The sequence below is a fragment of the Bos indicus x Bos taurus genome, chromosome 1 (assembly GCF_003369695.1).
Source record: "Bos indicus x Bos taurus breed Angus x Brahman F1 hybrid chromosome 1, Bos_hybrid_MaternalHap_v2.0, whole genome shotgun sequence".
In the NCBI taxonomy this organism is placed as follows: Eukaryota; Metazoa; Chordata; class Mammalia; order Artiodactyla; family Bovidae; genus Bos; species Bos indicus x Bos taurus.
Window position 1 is genome coordinate 22,442,999 of NC_040076.1, and position 25,989 is coordinate 22,468,987.

A 25,989-nucleotide genomic window follows, 5' to 3' on the forward strand; every position below is an offset into this window, starting at 1 on the left:
CAAAGGACCGCACCAAAGGAAAAAGAGAGGTGACGACTGAGAGTGGTAGGAGACTCAGAGTAACCGCCCCTGTGAACCATTCTTGCCCCTAGGCAGCAAATACGAAATCTATTTTTTTCCCCCCTTGAGGTTCCAGATCAGAAAGGAAGAGGACCAGAGAACAAGGTTTTGGAGCCGTTTTAATAGCCCAGTTTAGAACAGGTTTGAACCATTTAGGAGTATAGATACTATAACACACTTTCTCTTTCCCTGTCATTCACACTACAAGCAAAAACGCTACCTTTTATGCATAGAGCTGTTGTCTCAGAATGGCTTTCGGTACACAGGAGGAAGTCTGAAACACCATTTTTGCTACATCATAGTAAGTTGTAGGAAGATTTGTGGCTTATGCTTTGACCATTCCTGATCAATAGCACACAAAAATCAAACTGTTATTATAGGCTTCTGTCTTTGTTTACATGTATAAAATTCATTATCTGCCTTGTACAGGGCATTAGGGCTATATACTTCCTGCCTCTTTAGCAAGTAGCCAATGCTCAAAGCACTGTGCTACTGGATCAGATCACAGAGGCCGAAGTAAGAGAGTGCTTGAATTGGTGGTTGAGGAAAGAAGGATCAGATTGACTGAATAAAGATCAGAAATGGCTCAGGACAGAAGTCACTGATGGAGAAGGACTGGGAGCAAAAATAAGCAGTCAGTCACTTAGAACCCCCGCAGGAGGCTGGCATCCAATTGTTCAGCATTGTTTCTGCTTAGTTATGTCCAGGTGACGGTTCAGAATGTTATGAACCTTCAATGAGAACTGTAAATGTCTGCTTTGCTTTCATCAGGTGGAATAACAAGTTGTTCAGATGGTACAAGTAACCGGGACAGCTTTCGACTTGATGATGACAGCCCCTACTCTGGACCATTCTGTGGCCGTGCCCGAGTACACACCGATTTCACACCAAGCCCCTATGACACTGATTCCCTCAAAATCAAGGTGTGTGCATTCTGTATGGTTTGTCTATGGCTGGGTGTATGATCTCTTTCAGGAAGTACAAGTATGGGGAACTAGGGATGAGTGTATCTTCCCAACAGGAGAAATGAGGACTGGTTTACTGTGGCAGGAATTCAAACAACACACAAGAGGTAAGGTAGGGCGATCCGTCTTTCGAGGCTATTCACAAAAGTTGTGTTTTGTAGATAATGCAGGATCATAGCCTTTTTAAATTAATTTATTTTTTATTGAAGGATAATTGCTTTATAGGACACTCGATGACATGAATCAAAGCAAGATCCTCTATGACCCACCTCCTAGAATCATAGCCTTTTAAGGGAGAAGGAACTGTCTACATTTTTTCTGACTACCAAAAGCCTCACAAGTTATTAGAAGTGCCTAGTTGTACTTGATACTTGTTGGAGTAAAAATAATGAACCGAAGGAGACAGAAAGAAAATGGAAATATCAGGCAGAGTCGAGGAGAGTAAAGGCCTTAGGAGCCAGAGTTGGTCAGGCAATTTCAATACTTGAGTCAGTGCTTGCAAATGCCACGAGTAACTGGACAATTTTCTCTCAATGATATTTCCTTCTGAATTCCCTTTTCTTCACTGTTGCCTTCTCTATTCATTTTCTTTTGCTGTAAGGGCTTCAAACAACACAAATATATTATTATTTCACAGTTCTGTAGGTCTTACATGTGGGCTCAATTGGGTGGTCTTTTTAAGGTCTCACTGGGCTGAAATCAAGGTGTCAGCTGAAGCTGTGATCTTATCTGAGACTCAGGGTCCATTTTCATGCTCACCAGCTGTTGGCATAATTCAGTTCTTATTGCGTATAGCACTGAGTTTTCTGCTTTCCTAAGGTATATTAACTGGGAGCCATTCTCAGTCCCCTGAGGTTGCCAGCCATGATTTTCTTTAACATGGCAGTTCACTCCTTCAATAGCTATAGCAGAAAAGCTCACCCATGCTTCAAATCTGTTTTAAGAGGTCCTACCTGATTAAGTCAGAAGTACCCAGATAACTTCTTTTTAATTCCCAAATTAATAAATTTTGGGTATTAATTATGTATGCATAGCCCCTCCTGTCATATAACATAATCACAGGTTTGAAATTCATCATGTTCATACTTTTGTTTGTACTCAAGAGGAGGAGGTGTTACAATAGTACAAACAGAGGAAGATTTAGTGGTAAAATACTTTATAGATGTTAGATTATTCATTTTAGTGACACAAAGTCGCTATAGCTAAAGAGTAGAAATTATTAATTTTCTATACTGTCAGTACTGTCAAATAGCTTTGAAAAGAAGGGAAGCGAAAGCAAAGGAGAAAAGGACAGACATACCCATTTGAATGCAGAGTTTTAAAGAATAGCAACGAGAGATAAGAAAGCCTTCCTAAGCGATCAATGCAAAGAAATAGAGGAAAACAATAGAATGGGAAAGACTAGAGATCTCTTCAAGAAAATTAGAGATACCAAGGGAACATTTCATGAGAAGATGGGCTCAATAAAGGACAGAAATGGTATGGACCTAACAGAAGCAGAGGCTATTAAGAAGAGGTGGCAAGAATACACAGAAGAACGGTACAAAAAAGATCTTCATGACCCAGATAATCACAATGGTGCGATCACTCACCTAGAACCAGACATCCTGGAATGTGAAGTCAAGTGGACTTTAGGAAGCATCTATATGAACAAAGCTAGTGGAGATGATGGAATTCCAGTTGAGCTATTTCAAATCCTGAAAGATGATGCTGTGAAAGTGCTGCACTCAATATGCCAGCAAATTTGGAAAACTCAGCAGTGGCCACAGGACTGGAAAAGGTCAGTTTTCATTCCAATCCCAAAGAAAGGCAATGCCAAAGAATGCTCAAACTACCATACAGTTGCACTCATCTCACATGCTAGTAAAGTAATGCTCAAAATTCTCCAAGCCAGGCTTCAGTAATACGTGAACCATGAACTTCCAGATGTTCAAGCTGGTTTTAGAAAAGGCAGAGGAACCAGAGATCAAATTGCCAACATCCGCTGGATCATAGAAAAAGCAAAAGAGTTCCAGAAAAATATCTATTTCTGCTTTATTGACTATGCCAAAGCCTTTGACTGTGTGGATTACAATAAACTGTGGAAAATTCTGAAAGAGATGGGAATACCAGACCACCTAACCTGCCTCCTGAGAAATCTGTATGCAGGTCAGGAAGCAACAGTTAGAACTGGACATGGAACAACAGACTGGTTCCAAGTAGGAAAAGGAGTACGTCAAAGCTGTATGTCACCCTACATATTTAACTTATATGCAGAGTACATCATGACAAACGCTGGGCTGGAGGAAGCACAAGCTGGAATCAAGATTGCTGGGAGAGACATCAATAACCTCAGATATGCAGATGACACCACCTTTATGGCAGAAAGTGAAAAAGAACTAAAGAGCCTCTTGATGAAAGGGAAAGAGGAGAGTGAAAAAGTTGGCTTAAAGCTCAACATTCAGAAAATGCAGATCATGGCATCTGGTCCCATCACTTCATGGGAAATAGATGGGGAAAAAGTGAAAACAGTGTCAGACTTAATTTTGGGGGGCTCCAAAATCACTGCAGATGGTGATTGCAGCCATGAAATTAAAAGACGCTTACTCCTTGGAAGAAAAGTTATGACCAACTTAGATAGCATATTAAAAAAGCAGAGACATTACTTTGCCAACAAAGGTCCATCTAGTCAAGGCTATGGTTTTTCCAGTGGTCATGTACGGATGTAAGATTTGGTTTATAAAGAAAGCTGAGTACCGAAGAATTGATGCTTTTGAACTGTGGTGTTGGAGAAGGCCTTGAGAGTCCCTTGGACTGCAAGGAGATCCAACCAGTCCATCCTAAATGAATTCAGTCCTGGGTGTTCATTGGAAGGACTGATGTTGAAGCTGAAACTCCCATACTTTGGCTACCTGGTGCAAAGAGCTGACTCATTTGAAAAGACCCTGATGGTGGGAAAGATTGAGGGCAGGAGAAGAAGGGGACAACAGAGGATGAGATGGTTGGATGGCATCACTGACTCAATGGACATGGGTTTGGGTGGACTCCAGGAGTTGGTGATGAACAGGAAAGCCTGGCGTGTCGTGGTTCATGTGGTCACAAAGATTCGGACACAAGTGAGCGACTGAACTCAACTGATACTGTCAATACCAAACCAATGTTAACCATAAATATTATAAACTATGAAGTGTTAATATTATTATTGTACATTCAAGGCACTCAGCTCTTCTCTTTATCCCTTTTAAGATATCAAATCAGAATAACCTCAGCTGGAGAATGAGGAAAACATTTCTTTCCACAGTTAGCTCCTTACTTGTTTCTATGAAATGATTTGAAGTCCAAGTCTTGGGGAAAGGAGGATTATAGCCAAGTAACCATTGTGGAGGGAGGGCAGTAGAAGGGAATACATTGAAAACATTTTGATTCAGGATAGATTTCATATTTCCCTATAATGCCATGCAGCGTACTACCCCTAGCGCTGCTTAAGGGGACGTTTGTGGAGCTCTTGCAGGACACAATAAAAATTCCACAGACACCACAGGGTAATGGATACTACTGTCCCCAGCCAGGGTCTTATCCGAAATGAAGTTGGATTTTTGCCTGTAGCCTGTGGGCTTACCTGTAATGTATTTTTACAAGTTTAAAGGATAATAAGAAGGGTGCAGCATAAGACTATAATACTTTGAGATAACCCCCTAGAGCTTCTGGGGATTTTCTAGGTCTGCTTACCTGATGTCTAGCCTAGGATTTGATTCCCTATAGTTAATGGCAGGAAAAACTAGATGAGCAACTCATAGGATCAGAATGTCAAATTGTCAATAAATTGGAAAGACCTGATCTTTTAATCACATTGGTTTCTACTTTTACAAATACAATTTGTGTATTAGATGGAAGAATGCACACTTAAGAGCAGCAGAAAAAAATATTTTTAGTAGCAGATTTAATGCTTTGTTTGATGGTAGACCTCTAAAATGGCAAAAATGTCAGAATCTATAATGTAATCTCTAAGGTAGACAGCTAACAGTCTTAAAGGAGTAATTATGATTCTTAAATGTAGACACTGTATTTACATAGAAATCAACTTTCCTTACCAAAAAAAAATACCCCTGTGAAGTTTTTTGTGCTTAAGAATTACTCCTGCAGTCCTAGTCTTAGAGGTGAATAAAGAGACAGACCAATTATTCTATCAGTCCCAATGCATTCCATTCATATTTTAAACTATTGCTGTGAAACTCAATCTAAGTATTAATTAAATAACTACTAGTTGATTAAGTATTAATTAATCTAGAATAAATAGCATAATTTATCCTTAGTACATATATAATTTTGTTACATATTTTATATGTACAAAGTTCTGAACATTTTCATTATTTTAGATGGATGCAATACTTTAGATAGATTCATTTCACAAAGTATATGAATTTTTCTGATGAATTAGAAGCATAGACAGAGCCATAGACTTCTCTCTCTTCCCCTTCCCAACTTGGGAGCCCCTCCAGGGATGATGCTGAATGTATATTGTTTTTACAGGATAAATAAAAAGAGCATCATTTTTTAATTCAAATAACTTAGGCTTGAGTTCTGGTGCTGTGAGTTCCTGAGAAATTAATGCTTGCATTTCTCTTTCCATAATATTTAGAGTAATAATTATACCTAGCATATAGGTTGAAGAGATGTATTATGGACATAAAAGAGCTTAATGTATGCAAAATGTTTTGTAAACTACAGGATGCTCTACAAATGTAAGCTGATAAATTGATATAATTCCAAAAACATAAACACATCATCAAATACAGTTAGGAGGTTTTCTCAAGCATGTTGGTGTTTTCTTCAACATTACTAGCAAATAGCTTCCTTAAACTTTTAAAAGAAATTTCTTCTTAGATTTATTTCTAACTCTAGATCTCTTCAATGGTATGCCCTCATTCTAATTTTCAATGATTCCAGTTTTTTTTTTCCTACCAATTGTCATAGCATCAGAGTTCTCTGAAATCTAACTTATATTTCTTTGTCTTTAGAAAGGAGATATCATAGACATTATCTGCAAAACGCCAATGGGGATGTGGACAGGAATGTTGAACAATAAGGTGGGAAACTTCAAATTCATTTATGTGGATGTCATATCAGAAGAAGCAGCCCCCAAGAAAATGAAGACACAAAGAAGGAGTGGAGTGGAAAAGCCTGAGACTCTACAGGAGTTCTTAGAGAGGATTCACCTTCAGGTTAGCAAACCCATGGCCTGTTTGATTTTGATGGCATACAGATGCAATAACTGAGAAGAATGGATCAGTGTTTGTATTGCTAAAAAAAAAAAAAAAAATACATGATTTACAGCAAGGGAAAATCTGTTTTCCAAGGATAGCTCTTATTTACCCATAACCACTTCTTTATGCATGGACAGGTCTTGATATAACATCACTTAGACTAAATTCTAATGATATTTAGCATTCACAGTAGAAATTGGGCTTCCCCAATGGCTCAGCTTATAAATAATCTGCCTGCAATGCAGGAGATACTATAAGACACAGGAGACTCCTGTTCGACCCCTGGGTCACGAAGATCCCCTGTAGCAACCCACTCCAGTACTCTGGCCTGAAAAATCCCATGCAATGAGAAGCCTGGCAGGGTATAGTCCAAAGGGTCGCAAATAGCCAAACATAACTGAGCAATTAAACATGCATGTCACACCTAGAAATTAGAACAAGAAAGTGCAGTGGAAAGTGAAATACACTTGGGGGAATAAAAGACTCAGAGAAAACATGGTAATGAGAATGATAAAGAGAATATAAAGAGTGAAGGTAAAAATTCAAAGAATTGAAAGGAAGAATGATAAGAAAATATATTTCCTACAGAGCAGAGATCAAAAACAACTCAACAGAAGGTAACCAAATTTGTTTTTAAAGAAATTTGTTAGAAAACAATGATCATTAAGCCCCCATAATGATTGTGTTAGGGAGACTGTTGTCTATATTTATAATCCAGTTATTTTCTTGTTATATTAGAGAAATTTTTATGAAGTATTTCTATGTTGTTAAATGGCATGTACATCCACTATGCCTAATCTCACTAAATTTACCGTTTTGCAATCTACTTCTAAAAATAACACAGCAGTATTTCGACAGTTTTCAAAATTCATCATCAAGAAAATAACCAATTAATCTTTCCTTAACTGTTTTTCCTGAATTACCTAGTTGTATTCCTATCTGTAGACACACTACATAGACATTTCAATATTACTATTCAGTTCAGTTCAGTTCAGTCGCTCAGTCATGTCCGACTCTTTTCGACCCCGTGAACCGCAACATGCCAGGCCTCCCTGTCCATCACCAACTCCCGGAGTTCACCCAGACTCACGTCCATCAAGTCAGTGATGCCATCCAGCCATCTCATCCTCTGTCGTCCCCTTCTCCTCTTGCCCCCAATCCCTCCCAGCATCAGAGTCTTTTCCAATGAGTCAACTCTTCGCATGAGGTGGCCAAAGTACTGCAGTTTCAGCTTTAGCATTGTTCCTTCCAAAGAAATCCCAGGGCTGATCTCCTTTAGAATGGACTGGTTGGATCTCCGTGCAGTCCAAGAGACTCTCAAGAGTCTTCTCCAACACCACAGTTCAAAAGCAAATTGGTACCCTCCAAATGATATTACTCTTTGGAGGAGGCACATGTTTGAATCCTACTTCAGCTACTTGTTTGTTCTGTGACCTATGAAAAAACCAAGGTCTGAGAACGTGAAACTTACTCAAGAACTCTCAGTTAGTTACATCAGACTGGGATTTTTTTTTTTTTTCTTGTTCTGATTCTGTGATCCTTCTAGGATACATTATTTTAAAACAGAATTGCTACTCTTTCTTTCCTTTTTCTAAATAAATAAAGGGCTAGTAATAAGTTCTTTCTGATTACTTAAAACTTTTATATCCTCTTATTCAATTTTAGTAACTAAAATAAGGATACTGGATTAATGATCAAGTAAAATGGGAAGAATATTTGAGGAAGTTGAAAAGCATTTAAATTCACTTTGCATTTTTATTTTGTTACAGAGAACAGAGGTTACATAAATAACATACAGACTTTGAAATCAGAAGCTTATGAATTTTAAACTAATATATATTAATGCAAATGATGGACAAAATATACATGCTAAGAAAAGGAAACAATACTTTTCCCTACCACAGTGTTCTAATGCTTAATAAAAGCTTTTAATTAAATAGAAAGTCTGGAACGCCCTAGGTTTATAAAATACCTTTCAACCAAAATGTTAGGTATACTTATATAAATTGTGTCTGTTTCAAATGCCTTTTTTGACCTGCCCCAAGAAGTTAATGAGGGTAGATAATTTTGCGATCAAGCAAACAGGAAGAGATACAGTCCAGAAATATTATTATAATATACTCTATGAGAGGCATTTTATTGATAGACTTAAAAAAAAAAAAAAACTAGCTTTGTCAATTTTGCTATTTGAGAAGTGAAAATGTGCCAGATGGGATAAGTGATCCAGCTATTTAATTGATCCATGATTTAGCATTGCATTGCTTAAGGTAATCATTTCTTCTTTACATTTGTCCTTCCAGAAGGTGAGAAATGTACAACATGCTTTTTAAAGGTCCTGTGTTCATCTGTAGAAAACTAGTACAAATAAAACAAAATTAAGCAAAAGTTCTGTTGGCATCTTTTGGTTCCAATGCATTGTTTCCATGCATTTCTATACTTTTTAAAAATCTAAAAATAACTAAAAGTAAAATGTTTGCTCAGAGTAGTTTATATTGTACAAAGTTTTTTCTTCCCCACAGGAATATACTTCAACACTTTTGCTCAATGGTTACGAGACCCTAGAAGATTTAAAGGATATAAAAGAGAGTCATCTCATTGAATTAAACATTAAAAACCCAGAAGACAGGATGAGGTTACTATCAGCTGCTGAAAATCTCCTTGATGAAGAAAGTAAGTATGTGTAGCTACTCTTTTCCCTCACTGAGAATCAAAGGTTAATGTAAATAGTAAAATAATTAAAAACAAATTCCCAGTTTTATTTACTGAGAATCACATAAAGCATTCTTTCCAATAAAAAAAAGTGTTTTCTTATACATTTGGAAACAACTCTGGTCAAATCTACAAATAGAAAGAGGACCTTTACTTTTTTTTCTTTTTTTTTTTGCTGCTTACTGGATCCAGAAAATGAAAGGGCTTTACTGGGTACTTCATTTAGATTCTGCAGACCTATTAATTTACACGCAAGAGGATGTCCGCATTCCCTAAGACTGGGGGAGTCAGAGACAAATATTTAGTGACAGCATGAGCCATTAGCGAGAACTGTCATACGCAACTTCTGCAGAACTGCACAGAGAGAGCATGGCTCTGAGCTAATGAGCCTTTGCGCCACACAAGAAAATTCATTTCATTACCATATAGTCACATCTTGTACGTGTTTATAGTATTCTTTCAAAATGCTATAATAGTTTGCAAAAATATTCAGCACTTACTTTTATTATCTGAGGTGGTTGTCTCTGTATTTGTAAGTATAAACTAAAGATGGAGTAACACAAGCAGATTCACTTGAATATTGATTGGCCACACCAATTGCGTTTATAAAGATAAGCTAGCCTTTGTTTTCACAACTGCCCAATCTGACCATTATTCTTACCAAATCTGACTGGGCTCCCTAAACCCTGAGCTCTGCTGCTGTTGCTGCTACTGCTGCTGCTGCTGCTGCTAAGTCGCTTCAGTCATGTCTGACTCTGTGCGACCCCATAGACGGCAGCCCACCAGGCTCCGCCGTCCCTGGGATTCTCCAGGCAAGAACACTGGAGTGGGTTGCCATTTCCTTCTCCAATGCATGAAAGTGAAAAGTGAAAGTGAAGTCGCTCAGTCGTGTCCGACTCTTAGCGACCCCATGGACTGCAGCCCACCAGGCTCCTCCGTCCATGGGATTTTCCAGGCAAGAGTACTGGAGTGGGGTGCCATTGCTTTCTCCAAAAACCCTGAGCTCAGGGAGTGCCGAACTCTGTCAGGAGTATTTCATTAGAAAAAAAAGGGGGATGGTATCTAATTCTAAAGATGAAAAAGAACTTATATCCCCTAATCCAACCTTCTCTTTACAAAGTAATATGAATAATAACAATAATTATTTTTTTGAACATGTTCTCTAAAACTTTGAGCCAGGGTCTTTACACTTACTATCTTCTTTAAAGCTGTCCACAACTCTCCAAGTTGGTATCATCCCTATTTTTATAATGAGAAATGAGAAGATAAAAAACTTGTCCACGTTTATGCACCTGGTGAATTAGGAAGCTAGGACCAGTGTTTGTGATGCTGTTAGACTTTCTTATACTGCAATTAATAGCCCAGATTGAGATTCAAGAGAAAAGTTCTACATAGGACCCAGGCCTCCTGATGGTCCCCTCGTGAGCTTTCCTTTATTCTCCCTTATATGTCTCATGAAATGGCAGTGTTGAACTGCACATATTTATTATACATGGGCCTTTTGTCTAGTAAGAATTAATTTACTTTATAGAAACCGTACCTTATTGAATCCTTACTTGCTCTCTTGAGCTCGCAAAGGTTCTCATCCTTCTCAAGGAGTTTTCACATGCACCACTAATTTGACACCCACAGAACTGATTTCATCCTTTAGGCTTAGGAGTTTGTATGCCTTCTTTGAAGTTGTGGCGGCTAGGAGATGCAGAAGAGAAAGGAATCAGGTCACAGGGGCAAACCAGGGTCAGACTTAAGAAAGGAACCTATTTACAAGCCAAAACAAAACTGATCAGTGTAAACTGGTATAGGAATCCTTTCACATCTTGTCATTTCAAAACATGGATCCTCACTATGCAATATTATACTAAGAAATGGATTCTGTCTTGAAAGTGATGATTTTCAGTATCATTATCAGTACTCTCCCGAACAAGCTGATACTGAAATAGAGGGAGGAAAAACAGTATTTTTTGAACACTCGTAAGTAATTGCTTTTCTTCTACAATAACATCCATGTAGCTATTTTGCCCATTTTACAGATGAGAAAATATTTCGGAGATGAATTTCAAAGAGGCCAAACAGCTAGATTAGTAGTAGAGTTGGAGTTTTAATTAAAGGCAGTCTACTCCAAAAAACAAGTTCTTAAAAAACAATTAAAAAAAAAAAAAACAAGTTCTTTCTTCCACACATACAAACCAGTAAATATGAATAGAATAATGACTATTTGAAAATGCAAGCTTTCTACTGTTTTGTCGACTTCCCCAAGAACTTCAGTTCACTTGTCCATCTCAGAAAGTGGAAGTTAATATTTAAGTGAGAAAGGAAGTTTTGTAACAGCATGACAGCCTTAAAGGTTCAAAGGCTTGTATAGCTACATTGAAACAGGATTTGTGAATGGAATGGGCCAGAGAGGCTTGGTAAACAGGGCTTTAAGTCATGGAAGTGCGCTCAGCAGAGACCCACAGAGGACGATCAGTCCAGTCCAAAGGCCTGGGCCACGTAAGGTATCCACTGAATTTCTTTATTCTGCCTTCCACATCATCCATGTACCTTCTCTGTTAACAAAAGCACAGCAATTTATAGATGATATCATCTTAGAGCTAGGTATAATTTTAAAAACCATCTGACTCAAATTCTTCCTTTACAAGATGAGGAAACTAGAACTGGAGTAGCCTTTTCAAGGTCACACATCTAGAACCCAGTCTCCTAAACCTATCAGAAACACTTCTACTATGCCCTGGTCTCTGAAAACAAAAGACAATCTCTCCAAACTATGATGTGACTTTCCATGTCTGATATAAAAAGCATAAAAATTCCCTGAATTATTTCTCTTTAGAAAACAGTACTTGAAGGTCACTAGAGGTTGACCATTTAATACTATCCAGTAATGTACAAACATACCCATACAGAGCCAAATTCTAGGAAATGAAAAATGGAAAAAAAATGCAGATTCAACCAGTGTTTGTTCTCAATACACAACCCCAAGACTTTTCCTCTTTTAATCTTATGGTCTAAAATAGTATTAGAATATACATGTCAAAAAGATGCATATTGCATGTTAGGCTATTCTGACTGAAAGCTATTTATCTTATATGAAACTGCTTTGCTCAAGAAATAAAGAAGAATGACTTCTATTTGTTGATAAGATGGTGAGTTCTGATGATTTGGCACCATGCTGCTGCATGCTTATTTTTATCTATTCTCTACTCTGTGAATCATATCTTCTACAACCATGCTAAAGATTAAATGCACAACCTTCATGTACCTTGAATGATAAAGACCTTGAATATATGGTTGTTTAAAAATATAACATTATTAAAAACAAATGCATGTCACAGTCATAGGTTTAAAATAGCTTTTTTTTCTTATGTGGAAGAAGGGGGTATGCAAATTGAACAGGATTTTATGTATGCATCTTATTTTGATCATTGAATAATGTCAGTTTGGGGAATGTCAATAAATTCCTCGCTAAATTTAGCATTTCATTGCTATTTAGGTTGCAAAGTTTTGCTTTGCTTATCATTCAGTATAAAAATTGAGCAGAGTGTGCACCAGTTCTGATCACAGGAGTGAAAGCTCTGAGACAATGTAGAAAAGACCACAAACTCCAATGTGAGCCTTTAATACATTTAGAGGGACCAAAGGGTGGGGAATGGAACTGGAACAAACAGAAATCTAGACTTAGAACAAGCAGTTTCCCTTTTCTCTTAGGCCAAAATAGACAGCATTGTACCCTCTTTGACCTTGAAAATGTTAATCGGATTAAACTTTTTTAGGTCATTGCTTGACAGGAGGTAAAGACACTTCTCCAACAAACTAACAGGAGGGCTGAGTGGTGTTAGGACTGATCCTTGCATGACCTCTAGAGCAGAATAGCAACTTTGGGTTCTACAATTCCAAGCACAGAGAGATTCTGAATTTCTTCTCACAACACATTAGAACTGAGCAGAATCAGGCTACTGGCTCCTTCAGCTGGGAATCTAGATGAGGTTAGAAGGAGAAGAAAAGTTAAGGCAACTACTTGGCTCATGAAGGAGCCAATGAGTGGAATCTGTTTATTTTGTGCACTTTAGAGTTTCTCTATTTATCATCTGAATTTTAAAACAGTTTGTTTACTTTGAATAAATATTCCCAGCAAGGAAAAAAGTGGATAGAGAATATGTGTGTGTGTGTATTTTTCCATAAACACAACCTTCAAGACCCCTTTGCCTTGCTGAGAAATGCCTCTTTAAAATAATAAGATAGTTAACTGCTATTTATAGTAAATACTTTCTTTTTATTCAGAACTCATTTCTCTTTTCCTATGCTGACATGCACTTTGATGTGTCTTAAAAGTGTGTCTGTGAGAATGTGTACAATCCTCCTCGGGGAAAATAGGTGAAGGAAATATCTTGCTCTCCCTATAGCCCAGGGATAATTAAAATTTAAATTGAAAACAAAAAACAACCTCGAAACAGAACAAGCAAACTCTATCGGAACCTGTATATAACATATTGGAGGTATTACCTGCACCCTTTGTTCACAGTACTCAGTGAGGAGGAAGGGGGAAGGGTGGCTTGTATGCCAGGCCCTTGGCACCAGCTGTGGTCACAGCAGCCCCACATTGCTCAACTATCCCCGCTTGTGCCTTCCTGCCTGCCTACCTGCCCACGACGATGCAGGGCAAATGGCAAAGCCCAGCCAGGAGCCTGGAACATGAGCTGCCAGCAGGGGAGCTTTGTAGTGATGCCAAGCAGCAGTCCAGCAGTTGGCCTGACAGTGTGCCAGGGTTGCCTGGTGCCTTAGCCCCTGACATGCGTGCCTGTTGTTTCCAACACGCTTGCCATATGATTTGGATTGAGATTCAAGAAACATGCAGCTTTTAAGAAAATATATGCTATCTCCCCAGACAGAGTAGAGGAGGCACATGGGCATTTTGCTTTTATGTATTTATAAATATGCATTTAATATCTATTTCTAGTCATAGCCATTTTGCCTCATGTAAAATTTCTTCAAATTTTTTTTAGTTTTATCCCCTAAAATTTAAATTATGATAAATGCCATATTCCATATACTACAAAGAACAAAAAAATGAAATAAAAACATTATACTTCAGAGCACCATCTCCAGAGAAAACAGTTCATAGAATTTTCACCTCAGTCATTTAGAGAACTTGTAACATCTGTACATGCAGGGCATTCCTGTACTTGTCTTTATATTGCACTGTGATTGTGTACTGGGCATGGCCTTGTAGTGATTACCCTGGTCAAACCAGACACAATCCTATATCACTGTGTGCCTTCCCAAAGCCCCTAGTGTCACGCTTGGCATTGAATCCATAGTTAACAAATGCTTGTGGAAAGCATATATGTTGAATGAGAGAATGAAGAGAACTGTAAATAGTAAGCACAACTTTTTTTTTTTCTGGTTATAAAGTTTAGGGTCCCCTGCAATCCCACTTTACACATAAAAGCTTTTGTAACAGGCAGCTGGGTCTTGGAATGTGTTGTTAAGATTCATTTCATGCATACATTAGCCATGTGTGCAGGTAAGGGTGAAAGTGTGTGAGTAGATTTCTAAAAATGTAAAAAACTATCAAAGTTTAAAATAGGTATACCTGTGGCAGATTCATGTTGATATATGGCAAAACCAATACAATATTGTAAAGTTAAAAAATAAATATAAAAAAAATAGGTATACTTTTGAATCTAGAAATTCCAAGTTTTAGGAATTTGATTAACTTCTACAATGCATAAAAATACTAGTTAAAACTAAAAACTACTAGGAGTTTTAGTTCAAAACTAAAACTAATATGAACTTCTATTAGTAATTAATTTGTTATAAATAAGATATAGGCAAACAGGACAAGATATAGGCAAAACCAGGATGAAGATATCAGGAGAATGAAATACAGACTGACATGAAAAGATGCCCAATATATAGTAAATGGTAGATTAGTAATATGTAACATAATCCTGTTTTGCCAAATATAATAAATTTTAAAATAATGAAATTAAGTTATCATTTCACCATGTCAAGTAAACAGGATTAAATTAATATTAAGAAATGTGATATTGATTTCCCAAGACCCCTAATGAAGCAGTATGATAATAGTTTTTTATATTATTTGGTCATCATCAAAATAGTCTAATAGGACAACAATTCAACCAAGGGTAGATACTTCCTGGGACCAATGCCTTTCATGGGGATGTGTGCTTGAGGAAGTGGTAGCCTGACGTGAGGTCCCCATTGGTGCGGAGCAATTAGATCTCAAGTGAGTGTGACTCTGTGCCACTGAAGGAGCCTGCACAGTGAGCAGCTGTTGTGAGTGTAAGTGAAAAGACATACTCTCCAGAACACAGCTCATTAGAGAGGTGACTATGATGCTTGAATGCAAAGAGAGGTTAGCAAAGAGAGGTTAGCAAACAGAGGGAGAGTCGTTTCAACTCCATATTCTCTCGTGGCTTCAGGAAAGCAGTCACTGGTTGGTTTCCCATGAAAAGATTTTGTATTCACTTTGTTTTTGTTGTTTTTTTCAAAAGGTGGACTAGTACTCAAATAAAATAAATACCAAATATTCACTAAATAGAAAATTAAAATGTTCAGGTAATTTAAGGACATGCTTAAGATGAAATCAGAAATAAGTAGGTTATGCCATATTTTCTAGTGAATGTTCCCCTCCATGGGCAATTCTATCTCTGGCCAAATAAATATAGCCACAGTGATCTGGAGAACGCTTGAGTCTAGGTTTGAGGACCTGATATGGAGCTACAAATGAGGCTGAGATTTTGAGCCATCTTAAAATGCTTCCCGTGTGGCTCAGATGGTAAAGAATCTGCCTGGAGTGCAGGAGACCTCGGGTCAATCTCTGGGTCAGGAAGATCCCCTGGAGAAGGGAATGGCTACCCACTCCAGTATTCTTGCCCGAGAAATGCCAGGGCCAGAGGAGCCTGGTGGGCTAGGGTCCACGGTGTCACAGAAGTGTCTGGCACAACTTAGCGGCTAAACAACAGAGGTGCATAAGCCTCATTTTTCCTCTCTGAAGATGGTACTGGACTAGAGAAAACAGAGGAGGGTAATACAAAGGCCCAAGAGCTGTCTTCATTTGAATTGCAACAGAATTTTTTACTTTTCTTTAGTTCATATTTCCTTTAATTAACCTAAATATTGCATTCTTTTTATTAAATACATTGCTTATTGAGCACTTTCATTGCTCAGCTATTTTCCTATGCCCTCGGGATTGCATTATTTGATAGTACATGGTATAAAGGACAGAAGGTTCATATTTAAGACAAACAAGATAATAAAGTCAAAATCTGAAATGTTTGAGTAAAGAAAACTAGGAAATTCAAGCAAAAACTAGTAGTTTACATTTTTTATTAAATCTTCAACTTTCTAATATGTGAATATAGGACAGGTTTTTCTCTTCAGGGCATGATAACTTTTTCCAAGAATTAGGACCTAGTTTGATTTCCTTAAAGCTTTCTTCACTTTTAGTATAATTGAGATGGCCAATATTTAATTAAATGTCACAACTCAATATAATTATTTTATGAATAATTATATTAGCTGTCTTATATTCTAATCGCCACATCACTTTTTATCTCCATTGATCACTACCTTATGTTGAACCATGGGCTGTATACAATTCCATAAGAATTTTGGTAAGAAATGAAATATTTTAATATTCAAATTAGTTCTTTATGACAAAATATCTTCTAAATAATTTTTTCTTAAAATGATCATTTTATTTTCACTACATAGAGTGCAGAACTGTTTGGAGCTGCTTTCTGTACTCCTTTATGCCTGATGGTAGTTGGTAGCAATAAGATATACCCTTTTTCAGATTATTTACTAATTCTTCAGTATACTCAGATTTTCAAATGTACAGCTTTCAGGATATTTGCAAACCATTCTGGGCTTTATTAAAAAATGGTACCATTTTAATGTTTTGTTCTTTATTAAAATAAAATACAAAACATTGTAAACAATCTCAGAAATATAGAACTCTAAAATTCTAACACTTTCATGTGTGAATTATATGATGTCCATTATGTTTTTATATAATTTTAAAAGTATAAAAATTATATATGCTAATTCTTTAACTTCATGTAGTATCAGAAATGTTTTTGTATAAAAAGATGCACTCGGATATCCTAAGGAAAGTCTATAATTTTATAGTCAAACTGATTCTTATTCCAATGTGTTACTTACCTGGTTAGCTCAGATGATTGGACCATGGGACAAAACTGATGAAGGATATAGTTTCAATTTCTAGGTAGGTCAGTTAGCTTTACTCTGCTTCATGACCACATGAAGAGACTAAATGACTTAGAAAGAACATGTGAATGTATTAGTGTGAATTCATTTCCTCTGCTGGAAAAACTACCCATAGCATAAGACCTAGGCTTATGCCAATCCTTAAGTCATTACTGTCAAGATGAAAAAAACAAAACAAAAAAACAAGAGGAAAATCTTGACCTTCCAAATACAAAAACTGAATACTAGATAGATTTCCTTTCCATCATATAACTTAATGACCTGCCTTTTCTTTTTATAGTTACAGTTGAGGGGCTCCAGCTGATCACCTGCCTGAAAATATTGCAAGCCTGGTGGGAAGCTTTTGAGGAGGCATAGTCATGTTTTCATTTCACTAGGAAATCATTTAGCAAATTACTGCTGTTCTGTAAATTACTGTGCTGCATAACTTTCATACTGAGAAACTATTTCCCTTTTCCATAAAAATTGCAGATGAAAGGTTTCTACAATAAATAACCTGTATTTAAAATGAACCATTCCTAGAATATGGAGAATGTGATACAGCATTTCTCAGGTGGAAACAAAAACAGATACATTTTATTACTAATATTAAAAAGGCATATTCTCTGTTTAAAGTTAGATTTATTGTTTCTTTACTTTGTTGCCCTTTGGGGTGAACATATAGACCTCTCTGAGGGTGAAATAACAACCTAAGTACTTATTTTTTGGAAAGGAAAAGAGCTAATTTTAGAAATCAGGGTTCTTTAAGCCTAAGTTTTATATCTTGACGAGTCCCACAATCAGCAGTCAACCTAAACAGAGTACAGTGTTGGAAGTAGTTATTATGCTAAGTCGCTTTTAGGATGCCAGTCTGAGGAAGGGATCTCAGTTCTTTCAATTTTGTGTTGAGGTAATAAGCCCAAATATATCTGGGGAAATATGGTCTTATCCCCATATGGTCTTATCCCCACCGCCATTCTGACGAAAAGGATCACATTCTGAATATGGTAATCACTGCTGATGTGGCAGGAAGCACTGCAAAAAGGCTAATTTCTCTGGTCTTTTCCAGAAACACTTGGATAATGGAACACAGAGCCAGCTCTGTCATTTCAGTGGCAATAAGACAAAAAAACAAAGGAAGAGGAGAAGGTTTTTTCTTAAAGACCGGGGTCCCATTCCAGTGCTGCCTTTTCACAAAAGAAGGGCTTGGAACCACAAGTGAATGACTGATACTTATCAAGACTAGTCAAGATTAAGTAGATTCCCCTAAAGCTAAAAGGCTTATAACTAATAAAGACAAAATGCTTCACAATAGCCAACATTTTAAAACAATAATCACAAAAGGTTCACATTAAGTTGAAGCTCCTTATACCAAGAACTAGTTATAACATCACTAGGCTTAAATTTCTGATAATTGAGCCCACCGTTAAAGTTGTGGCAAATGTGGAGAAGATTCAGAAGACTAGCATAAATGTGGTTTCATTGTGGCGAATAAAAACTTTGAAAAAAGGTTAAAAGAATTGTTATGATTCATTTTGAAAATGAGTAGACTAAGAAATTATTTTTATCATTTTTTCCAACTTTTCTCAACCTATGTTTCCCATATAAAACCACAGAATATGGAAATAATTAAGTGACTCTTTGCTCCATACCTCCATGAAAGGGGCATAACAAGTACCATTATAGATACATTGAGGAGAACTTAATTCACTAGATACAAGGATGCTAGGCTCAATTCTCTCTTGTAATGGAGGTTGATAGCAATTAGATATTCAGTGGACCATAAACGAATGTTGACAATTTATCAGAAGCCTTTAAAATGCATTTAAAAGCAGGAGAAATGTAGACAAGATAAAGCGTGGATTACTTGAGTCAATTGAGGAAAATTACACCAGTACACAATTTCCTTCTTCCAAGGATTTTGAAGTTTGGATCTACTTTCTTCTCATTGGAATGAGATGAAATGCATAGCCTCTGAAGGCAGAGATCTTAAACCACCCTGAAATGTATGTTCTTCCAATGTAGGGCTATTCCAATGTCCAAAGTAGAGCAGTCTCAGGTTTAGAAGGGGAAATAGCAAGGCGTGCTCATATAGCTGAGACATGGTGGCTTAAGATCCATCTCCTCTCCTCAGGAAAGAAAGAAACTTTGCATTGACAAAGAGAACACTTAGGCTAAAAATTCTTGAGAAGAGTAAACTATAGGGCTCCTTAGGTTCTTTAGAAAGATCTTTCATTACATCTCTGATATTATTTTTTACCCAAAATGACAATGCCTGTTGTATTAAGAATACTGGTTTGATGACACAGGATTACCACCCTGAATATATATAATTGTCATTCAGAAATATAAACAAAGATGTAGCAGACTACAAAAAGCAGATTCAATAGATACAATGCTATACTATCTAAAAGCAACCTGAGGAATTCCCTGGCAGTCCAGTGGGTAGGAATTAGCACTTTTCACTGCTATGCCCTGGGATCAATCCCTGGTTGGGGAAATAAGACCTCATAAGCCATGGGGCATAGCCAAAAAATAAAAGCAATGTCTGCTTTTATGTCTACTTTTCTGATGAATTCAAACATAGGAGAATTCTATGTTTTCCAAACATGGAAATTATTAGTTAAATTCCAAGTTATTGAAATTCTACTGTATATTATTTCTCACATTGATCTTTTATTCATTAATCAACATTATCATGATTCTCAAATTGTTCGCAAAAATGACTATTGAGTAGGACTGTACATTTAAACTACAAATGACTTCTTTTGATGTTACTTTAAGGAGTATTTGGACAAGGCATCAGTCACACTGTGGCTACAATCTGCTTTCTTTGGCAACTTATCATCAGTGTAAAAGGAGAGTCCATATTGATTTTCACTTCTGTAAGCAGTTCACATGAATTCTGTGAAACTCCAAGTGAGCAACGTAGGGCAAACTTTATCTTCTAAGGAAATAGTGGCTCGAATATTTGAGAACAAACATCTCATTTATGATGAACAAATACATCATTTACTTACAGAAGTTTCCACTGTAATGAAGTTGAAACAGCTAAAATAACTTGAAGATGAATGAATATGTGAACAAAACTTTTCTTGGCTTTGCCTAACCAGTTCTCTCTTTTCCATTTACAGCTATTCAAGAGCAAGAAAGTGAATCCATGCCCCTCTCCTTAAATAAGTCACAGTTAGATGACTGCCCAAGGGACTCTGGTTGTTACATCTCATCAGAAAATTCAGATAATGGTAAAGAAGACCTGGAGTCTGAAAATCTGTCTGACATGGTACAGAAGATTACCATCAGAGAGCCAAGTGACTGAATATACATTATCAACTCTGTATCTACAGATGTGTTCTATTTTAACTCTTCTTGAGCTAAAAATTCAAATAGGAGAGGAAAAGAAGTATTTGCAGATACTACCTGAAGTTAAAATGTTTTAATGGGAATAATTGTAAATAAAACCCCATATCTCTAACATTCCCAGTTATTGTAAATAATATGTATATTTATGTCTTTAAATGCTAAAATGTTAATATTTCACTTCCCTGTATCAGAAGAAGGATAAAGTAAGTTTGGGGTATGTTTATTTAGCTTTATTTTATAAGTGCAAATGTGATTCTGCAAAAAGACTCTCCCTTTTTTTATACATGCCTGTTTTCAATTTGTTTATATTGTTGAGTGAATAGTAACAGAGCATGTCTGCTTAATTGTCCAAGCAGCATTTATACTCATTTTTATAATTACTGGGAAAGTGTGAGTTAGTATTGGAGACATTTTATCCTAATCCACAATGGAGTTTTAGTAATTATTTTTTTGTTGATTTCTTCACTGTTTTCTGTATGAAAGTATAGATAAAAACATATTGTCAGTTCTGATTTAGTAAAACTAATTTTAATAAATGTACAGATTTCTCATTTTTAAGTGTAAATATTTTTAATTTTGAAATACTCTAATTTTAATGATAAAAAACTGTACGCATTTGGTGTTCTCTAGACTGTTGTTAAAGTATATGTCACCTTAGAACTTCAGACAAAAAAAAATTTCTACCGGATAAGATTTTACTGTCAGTATATACACTTATAAAACATATATGTGTGTGTGAAGTCTCTCAGTCGTGTCCGACTCTTTGTGACCCCGTGGACTGTAGTCTGCCAGCCTCCTCTATCCATGGGATTCTTCAGGCAAGAATACTGGAGTAGGTTGCCATTTACTTCTCCAGGGGATCTTCCCAACCCAGGGATCGAACCCAAGTCTCCTGCATTGCAGGCAGACGCTTTATCCCCTGAGCCACCAGGTAAGCCATCACCTTACCTCAGTCTCTTTCCTGAACTTCACATCTGTTTTGGCCAACTTCCTGAATAATTGTATGTATCAGCTCAGGCTGCCCTAACAAAACACTATAGACTGGTGACTTAAACAATAGAAACATTTCTCACAGTTTGGGAAGCTAGAAATCTGAGATCAAGTTGCCAGCATGTTGAGTTCTGCTGAGATCTCTCTTCCTGGCCTGTCTTCTTGCTGTATTCTCACAAGGCAAAGAGAGACAGCAGGCTCTCATTATCCCATAATGATGTCCTCACCCTTGTGACATAATCTAAACCTATCTCCCAAAGACCCCATCTTCAAATACCATACGATGGGGTTTAGAGCTTCAACATATGAATTTGAGGGGATGGGGAAGGCACAATTCACTATGTGATTTAACACAAAAATTAAATCACATACTTTCAGCTTAAAAATGTGTGATGGCTTTTCATTGTCTCTAGTAGAGTATTTAAACCTTCCAGGATATATAAAATCCTCCCCAACAAGTTTTAACCTACCCTATGAGTCATATCTTTCCTCTCCTACCTCTCACTCTATACTCTCCAGCCAAAGCAATACACTTGCAGTGTCCTGAATTCACTATTCCCTTTTGGACTTTTCTTACATTATTTACTTTCCTGGAGTGGCTCCTGCTATTTTCTATATCCAGAAGCCTCCCTCTGTTTTCTGTCTTGAGACTCCCCACCAAAATCACTTATTCTGTGAAGCCTTCCATGATTCCCTTTGGTGTTCTTCTCTTTGTGTTTCCATAGCAATTTGTGTCTCTGTTGGTTAAAACACTTATCATCTTATACTTTATTTATTATGACACTTGCCCTTCCATGACACGGTGATCTCCTTGTGACAGAGATTATTTTCTTTAGTCTTTTTAATTGCTGGTATAAAACCAGGTACAGAGTGGGCATTTAGGAGTTGTTTGCTGGAGTGCATTAAATATAACTATTATTCCCATACACATTCCATATCTACATTTAAATCAATCTGTTCAATCTATGAGCTTCCCAGGTGGCACAGTGGTAAAGAATCTGCCTACCATTGCAGGAGACGCAAGAGACGTGGGTTCATTCCCTAGATAGGGAAGATCCCTTGGAGGAGGAAATGGCAACCTATTTGAGTATCTTGGCTGGAAAATTGCATGGACAGAGGAGCCTGGTGGGCTATAGTCCATGGGGTTGTAAAACAGCTGGACACGACTAAGCACACCATCATCTTACCATAGCCTCTCCACTGGAACCAGCTGAATCTTTCAGTATAGAAAGGCTGTAAAACTTTTACATGTTCTGTAATTCAGTGATTATTCTGGTCCCAGGGAGAGCCTATGGTTTACAGATTCAAGTTTGTTGTGACAGAATGCATGGTCAGAGAAATTTTATTTCAGATAATTGGATAAAATCTTTACAATACTGTTTGAAAAGAGCAAAAATTAGATTATTTAAATCCTGGTTCCCCCCCTCACCCCCAACACACACACACACACACACACACACCATTCTATTGCTTACATAAACAGGAATATACCTTCACCATGAAGTATTTTATCATAATTTTTTTAAATCAACTAAACTAAGAAAATAATTCATTAAAAAATAAGATAACTTTTGAAAGTCCTAAAATGCCAGGCAGCTAAAGATTTTCAGGTCTTAGATAACATCCAACTCACTGAGGTTAGTCAAGTGCCTTGCAACTTCCTGACTGAGGCCAAACTGATGACATTTCATGTTGAGAAACTTCCGTTATAGGCATAAGTTCTGAGAAAATAACATGATGAAATTTTAGATACTCCATCACCCCACACATGCACTTCCATCCCCACCCACCCCACCACCGCCAATAAAGAAAATTGTATAACTAATCAGCAGGCAGACTTCAAGCACTCCTTCATAAAGTGGGAAGTCATGCTAAAATTATGTAGAGGTTGAAAGCAAAATGAATAGGGACTAAATATAGGCAAAAGAACAGCAGTTTCTAAATTCGACCAGGTTTTGTGGCTATGGAAATAAGATAGAAGTAACCTTCACTTTATGCTACGTCCTGTCCTAACACTGAATTCATCTCCTCACACCCAGTGTTGACCTCAGCACATCAACTGGAGATCCTGGTTTGAGGACTGTGTGATTTTGGGCAGGTCACTTATCCTCTGAGCTTCGTTTTGTTCCCATTGCAAAATATACACAATTGTTGTACTAATATTCCATAGCATTTTGTCAATTAAATGAGACAATGTGTGCAAAACACTCAGCACAAGGCATGCAGTATGTGCATAAAAACTGATGCCTGAACAGCAAATCAAGGCAGTGCGCACGCTCCTACAACACTGGCATGGTCTTGTAGAGATCTGAAACCCTTCAAACACAAATGCCTGAGGGCTAAGACAGCTGTGTTCTCCAGCATCAAGGAGAGAGTCAGCTGATTCAACAGACCTTCATAGCCGAGGACCATTCTGTCATGACAGAATATTTCTTTGTTTACTCCTGTTAGTTAAGGAAGAGGTTTTATTGCATTTAGCTCTGATTCTTCACTCTTGTCACATGATAGGAATAATCTTTTAAGGATAAATGACTAAATATAGAAATGAATGCCCATATTAAATCAATAAAAGATTTGGGATTATGGCTGCACATCGGGCCTTAGTGTATACAGTATAGGTCACAGCTGAGTGTGATATAGCCAACAGAAAAGTCCTTGTAGAAAGACATGCTGAAAGTAAGGCATATATTTTTAAATTTTTATGGTGCATGCATGTGTGCTAAGTTGCTTCAGTTGTGTCTGATTCTTTGTGACCCCATGGACTGTAGCCTGCCAGACTCCTCTGTCCATGGGATTTCTCCAGGCAATGATGCTGGAGTGGGTTGCCATACCCTCCTCCAGAGGATCTTCCGACCCAGGGATCGAATTCACATCTCTTACGTCTCCCGCATTGTTAGGCAGGCTCTTTACCACTAGCGCTACCTGGACACTTAGGTAAATGATCTACCCTGGGAAACAAAGTGCAGGGGGAGAGGCTACCATGAAAATATTTTCATTACTTTACATTTCTTACTCCATCATGCAATGTGTCCACATGATGTTATAAATTAAGAAACCATGACAAAAGAACCTATAGAGAATAACATTAGAATGTTCAGAGATTTCCTTTGACTTCTGGAGTCCCTGGTGAGCCCTAGTGCAAAGCACTGTTTCTTCATATAGTGCTAGTTGCTCAGTCATGTCTGACTCTTCACAACCCCATGAACTATAGCCCGCCATGCTCCTCTGTCCATGGAATTCTCCAGGCAAGAGTACTGGAGTGGGTTGCCATTTCCTTGTCCAGGGCCTCTTCCCAACCCAGGGATCAAACCTGGGTCTCCTGCATTGCAGGAGGATTCCTCACTGTCTGAGCCACCAGGGAAGTCCCTGTTTCTTCATAGGGAGAGGTGAAATCCTGCTGCACAGGCCAACAGGATGGTTTTCTTCTCTGAGTTCATGGGCACTTGGCCAAATGATTGGGCAGGAATCATTCTATTTGCAGAGTAAAATGGGGTGACATCACTTCCGGCACAATTTGTCCATATAGATTATACTTGTTTGCAATTCATCAACTCCTTCTCTCCTTTACATCCGTATGTAATGTAAATGATCATTTTTCTCTGAAGCTTCATAATGATGCACAGCTCCAAAAAGTGATAGAATCAGCTAAAAGGGAGCAGATGGAAGTTTTTTCCCCAATATGCATATTCATAAAAAAATAGAGAACTCAACAAAAGGAGATACAGAAGTACTTGTACCCAGGGGCTGCAGAGACTTGTATACAATAGTAAGTTGGTTTTCTGCCACTATTCATTCTTGAAACCTTTACTCATTCATTCCTGCAGAAATGACTGAAAATGCTCTGGGGGAAAAAAAAATCTGTCTTTCTGTATAACAACATATATATTTCCCTTTGGACTTTTATTGCACCTTAGAACCCATGATTCAGGAATAAATGGTTAAATATTTTACTAGAGAAATATAATTAGAAGCAAACTATGGAAAAGAGAGGGGCAAAGCAATCAAGCTTAGACTGGGAAGAAGTGTGACTATTCTGTGCTATATATAAGAACTCTCAAGACTTTAGGGACAACCCCTAAAAATTAAGAGGCTTCCAAATCTGTCAGCTTCCAAATCAATAGTGAATGAACTCAAGCATGAGAGTCTTGAGCTGGGGGGAGGAAGGCACGGACCAATTAACCAGTTGTGTGTGCAAACTTAGGGTCCCACTTCAGCACCTGCTGGGTATGCCTGGCTCCCCAAAATAGGAGTAGCCTCTAGCCTTCTCGCCAAGAGATCTCGAAATATCTTTGGAGGGTAAAAGCACTGGAGGAGAAAGGTCTGGTCTGGAAGGAATCTTGCCCTGGATATTACATTTCCATCTTCACAGTAGCAAACAAGGGATGCACCACCTCAGACCAAACCCTGGTCAGGCCAGCTCTTTGGTGGCC

The 25,989-nt window shown here is 37.5% G+C and overlaps 1 protein-coding gene across 2 annotated transcripts in view; it reads left to right on the forward strand.

Moving 5' to 3' along the window:
- The window catches only part of SAMSN1 (SAM domain, SH3 domain and nuclear localization signals 1), a 112,648-nt gene extending 91,521 nt beyond the window's left edge, over window positions 1-21,127 (forward strand). For both annotated transcript variants that reach the window (XM_027548097.1, XM_027548192.1), the window contains 4 exons: window positions 832-983; window positions 6,023-6,226; window positions 8,788-8,938; window positions 20,341-21,127. In XM_027548097.1, coding sequence (XP_027403898.1) covers window positions 832-983; window positions 6,023-6,226; window positions 8,788-8,938; window positions 20,341-20,525 — 692 coding nt within the window. In that variant the 3' untranslated portion in view covers window positions 20,526-21,127. The remainder of the gene's footprint in view (window positions 1-831; window positions 984-6,022; window positions 6,227-8,787; window positions 8,939-20,340) is intronic.
- Window positions 21,128-25,989: the final 4,862 nt, after the last annotated feature.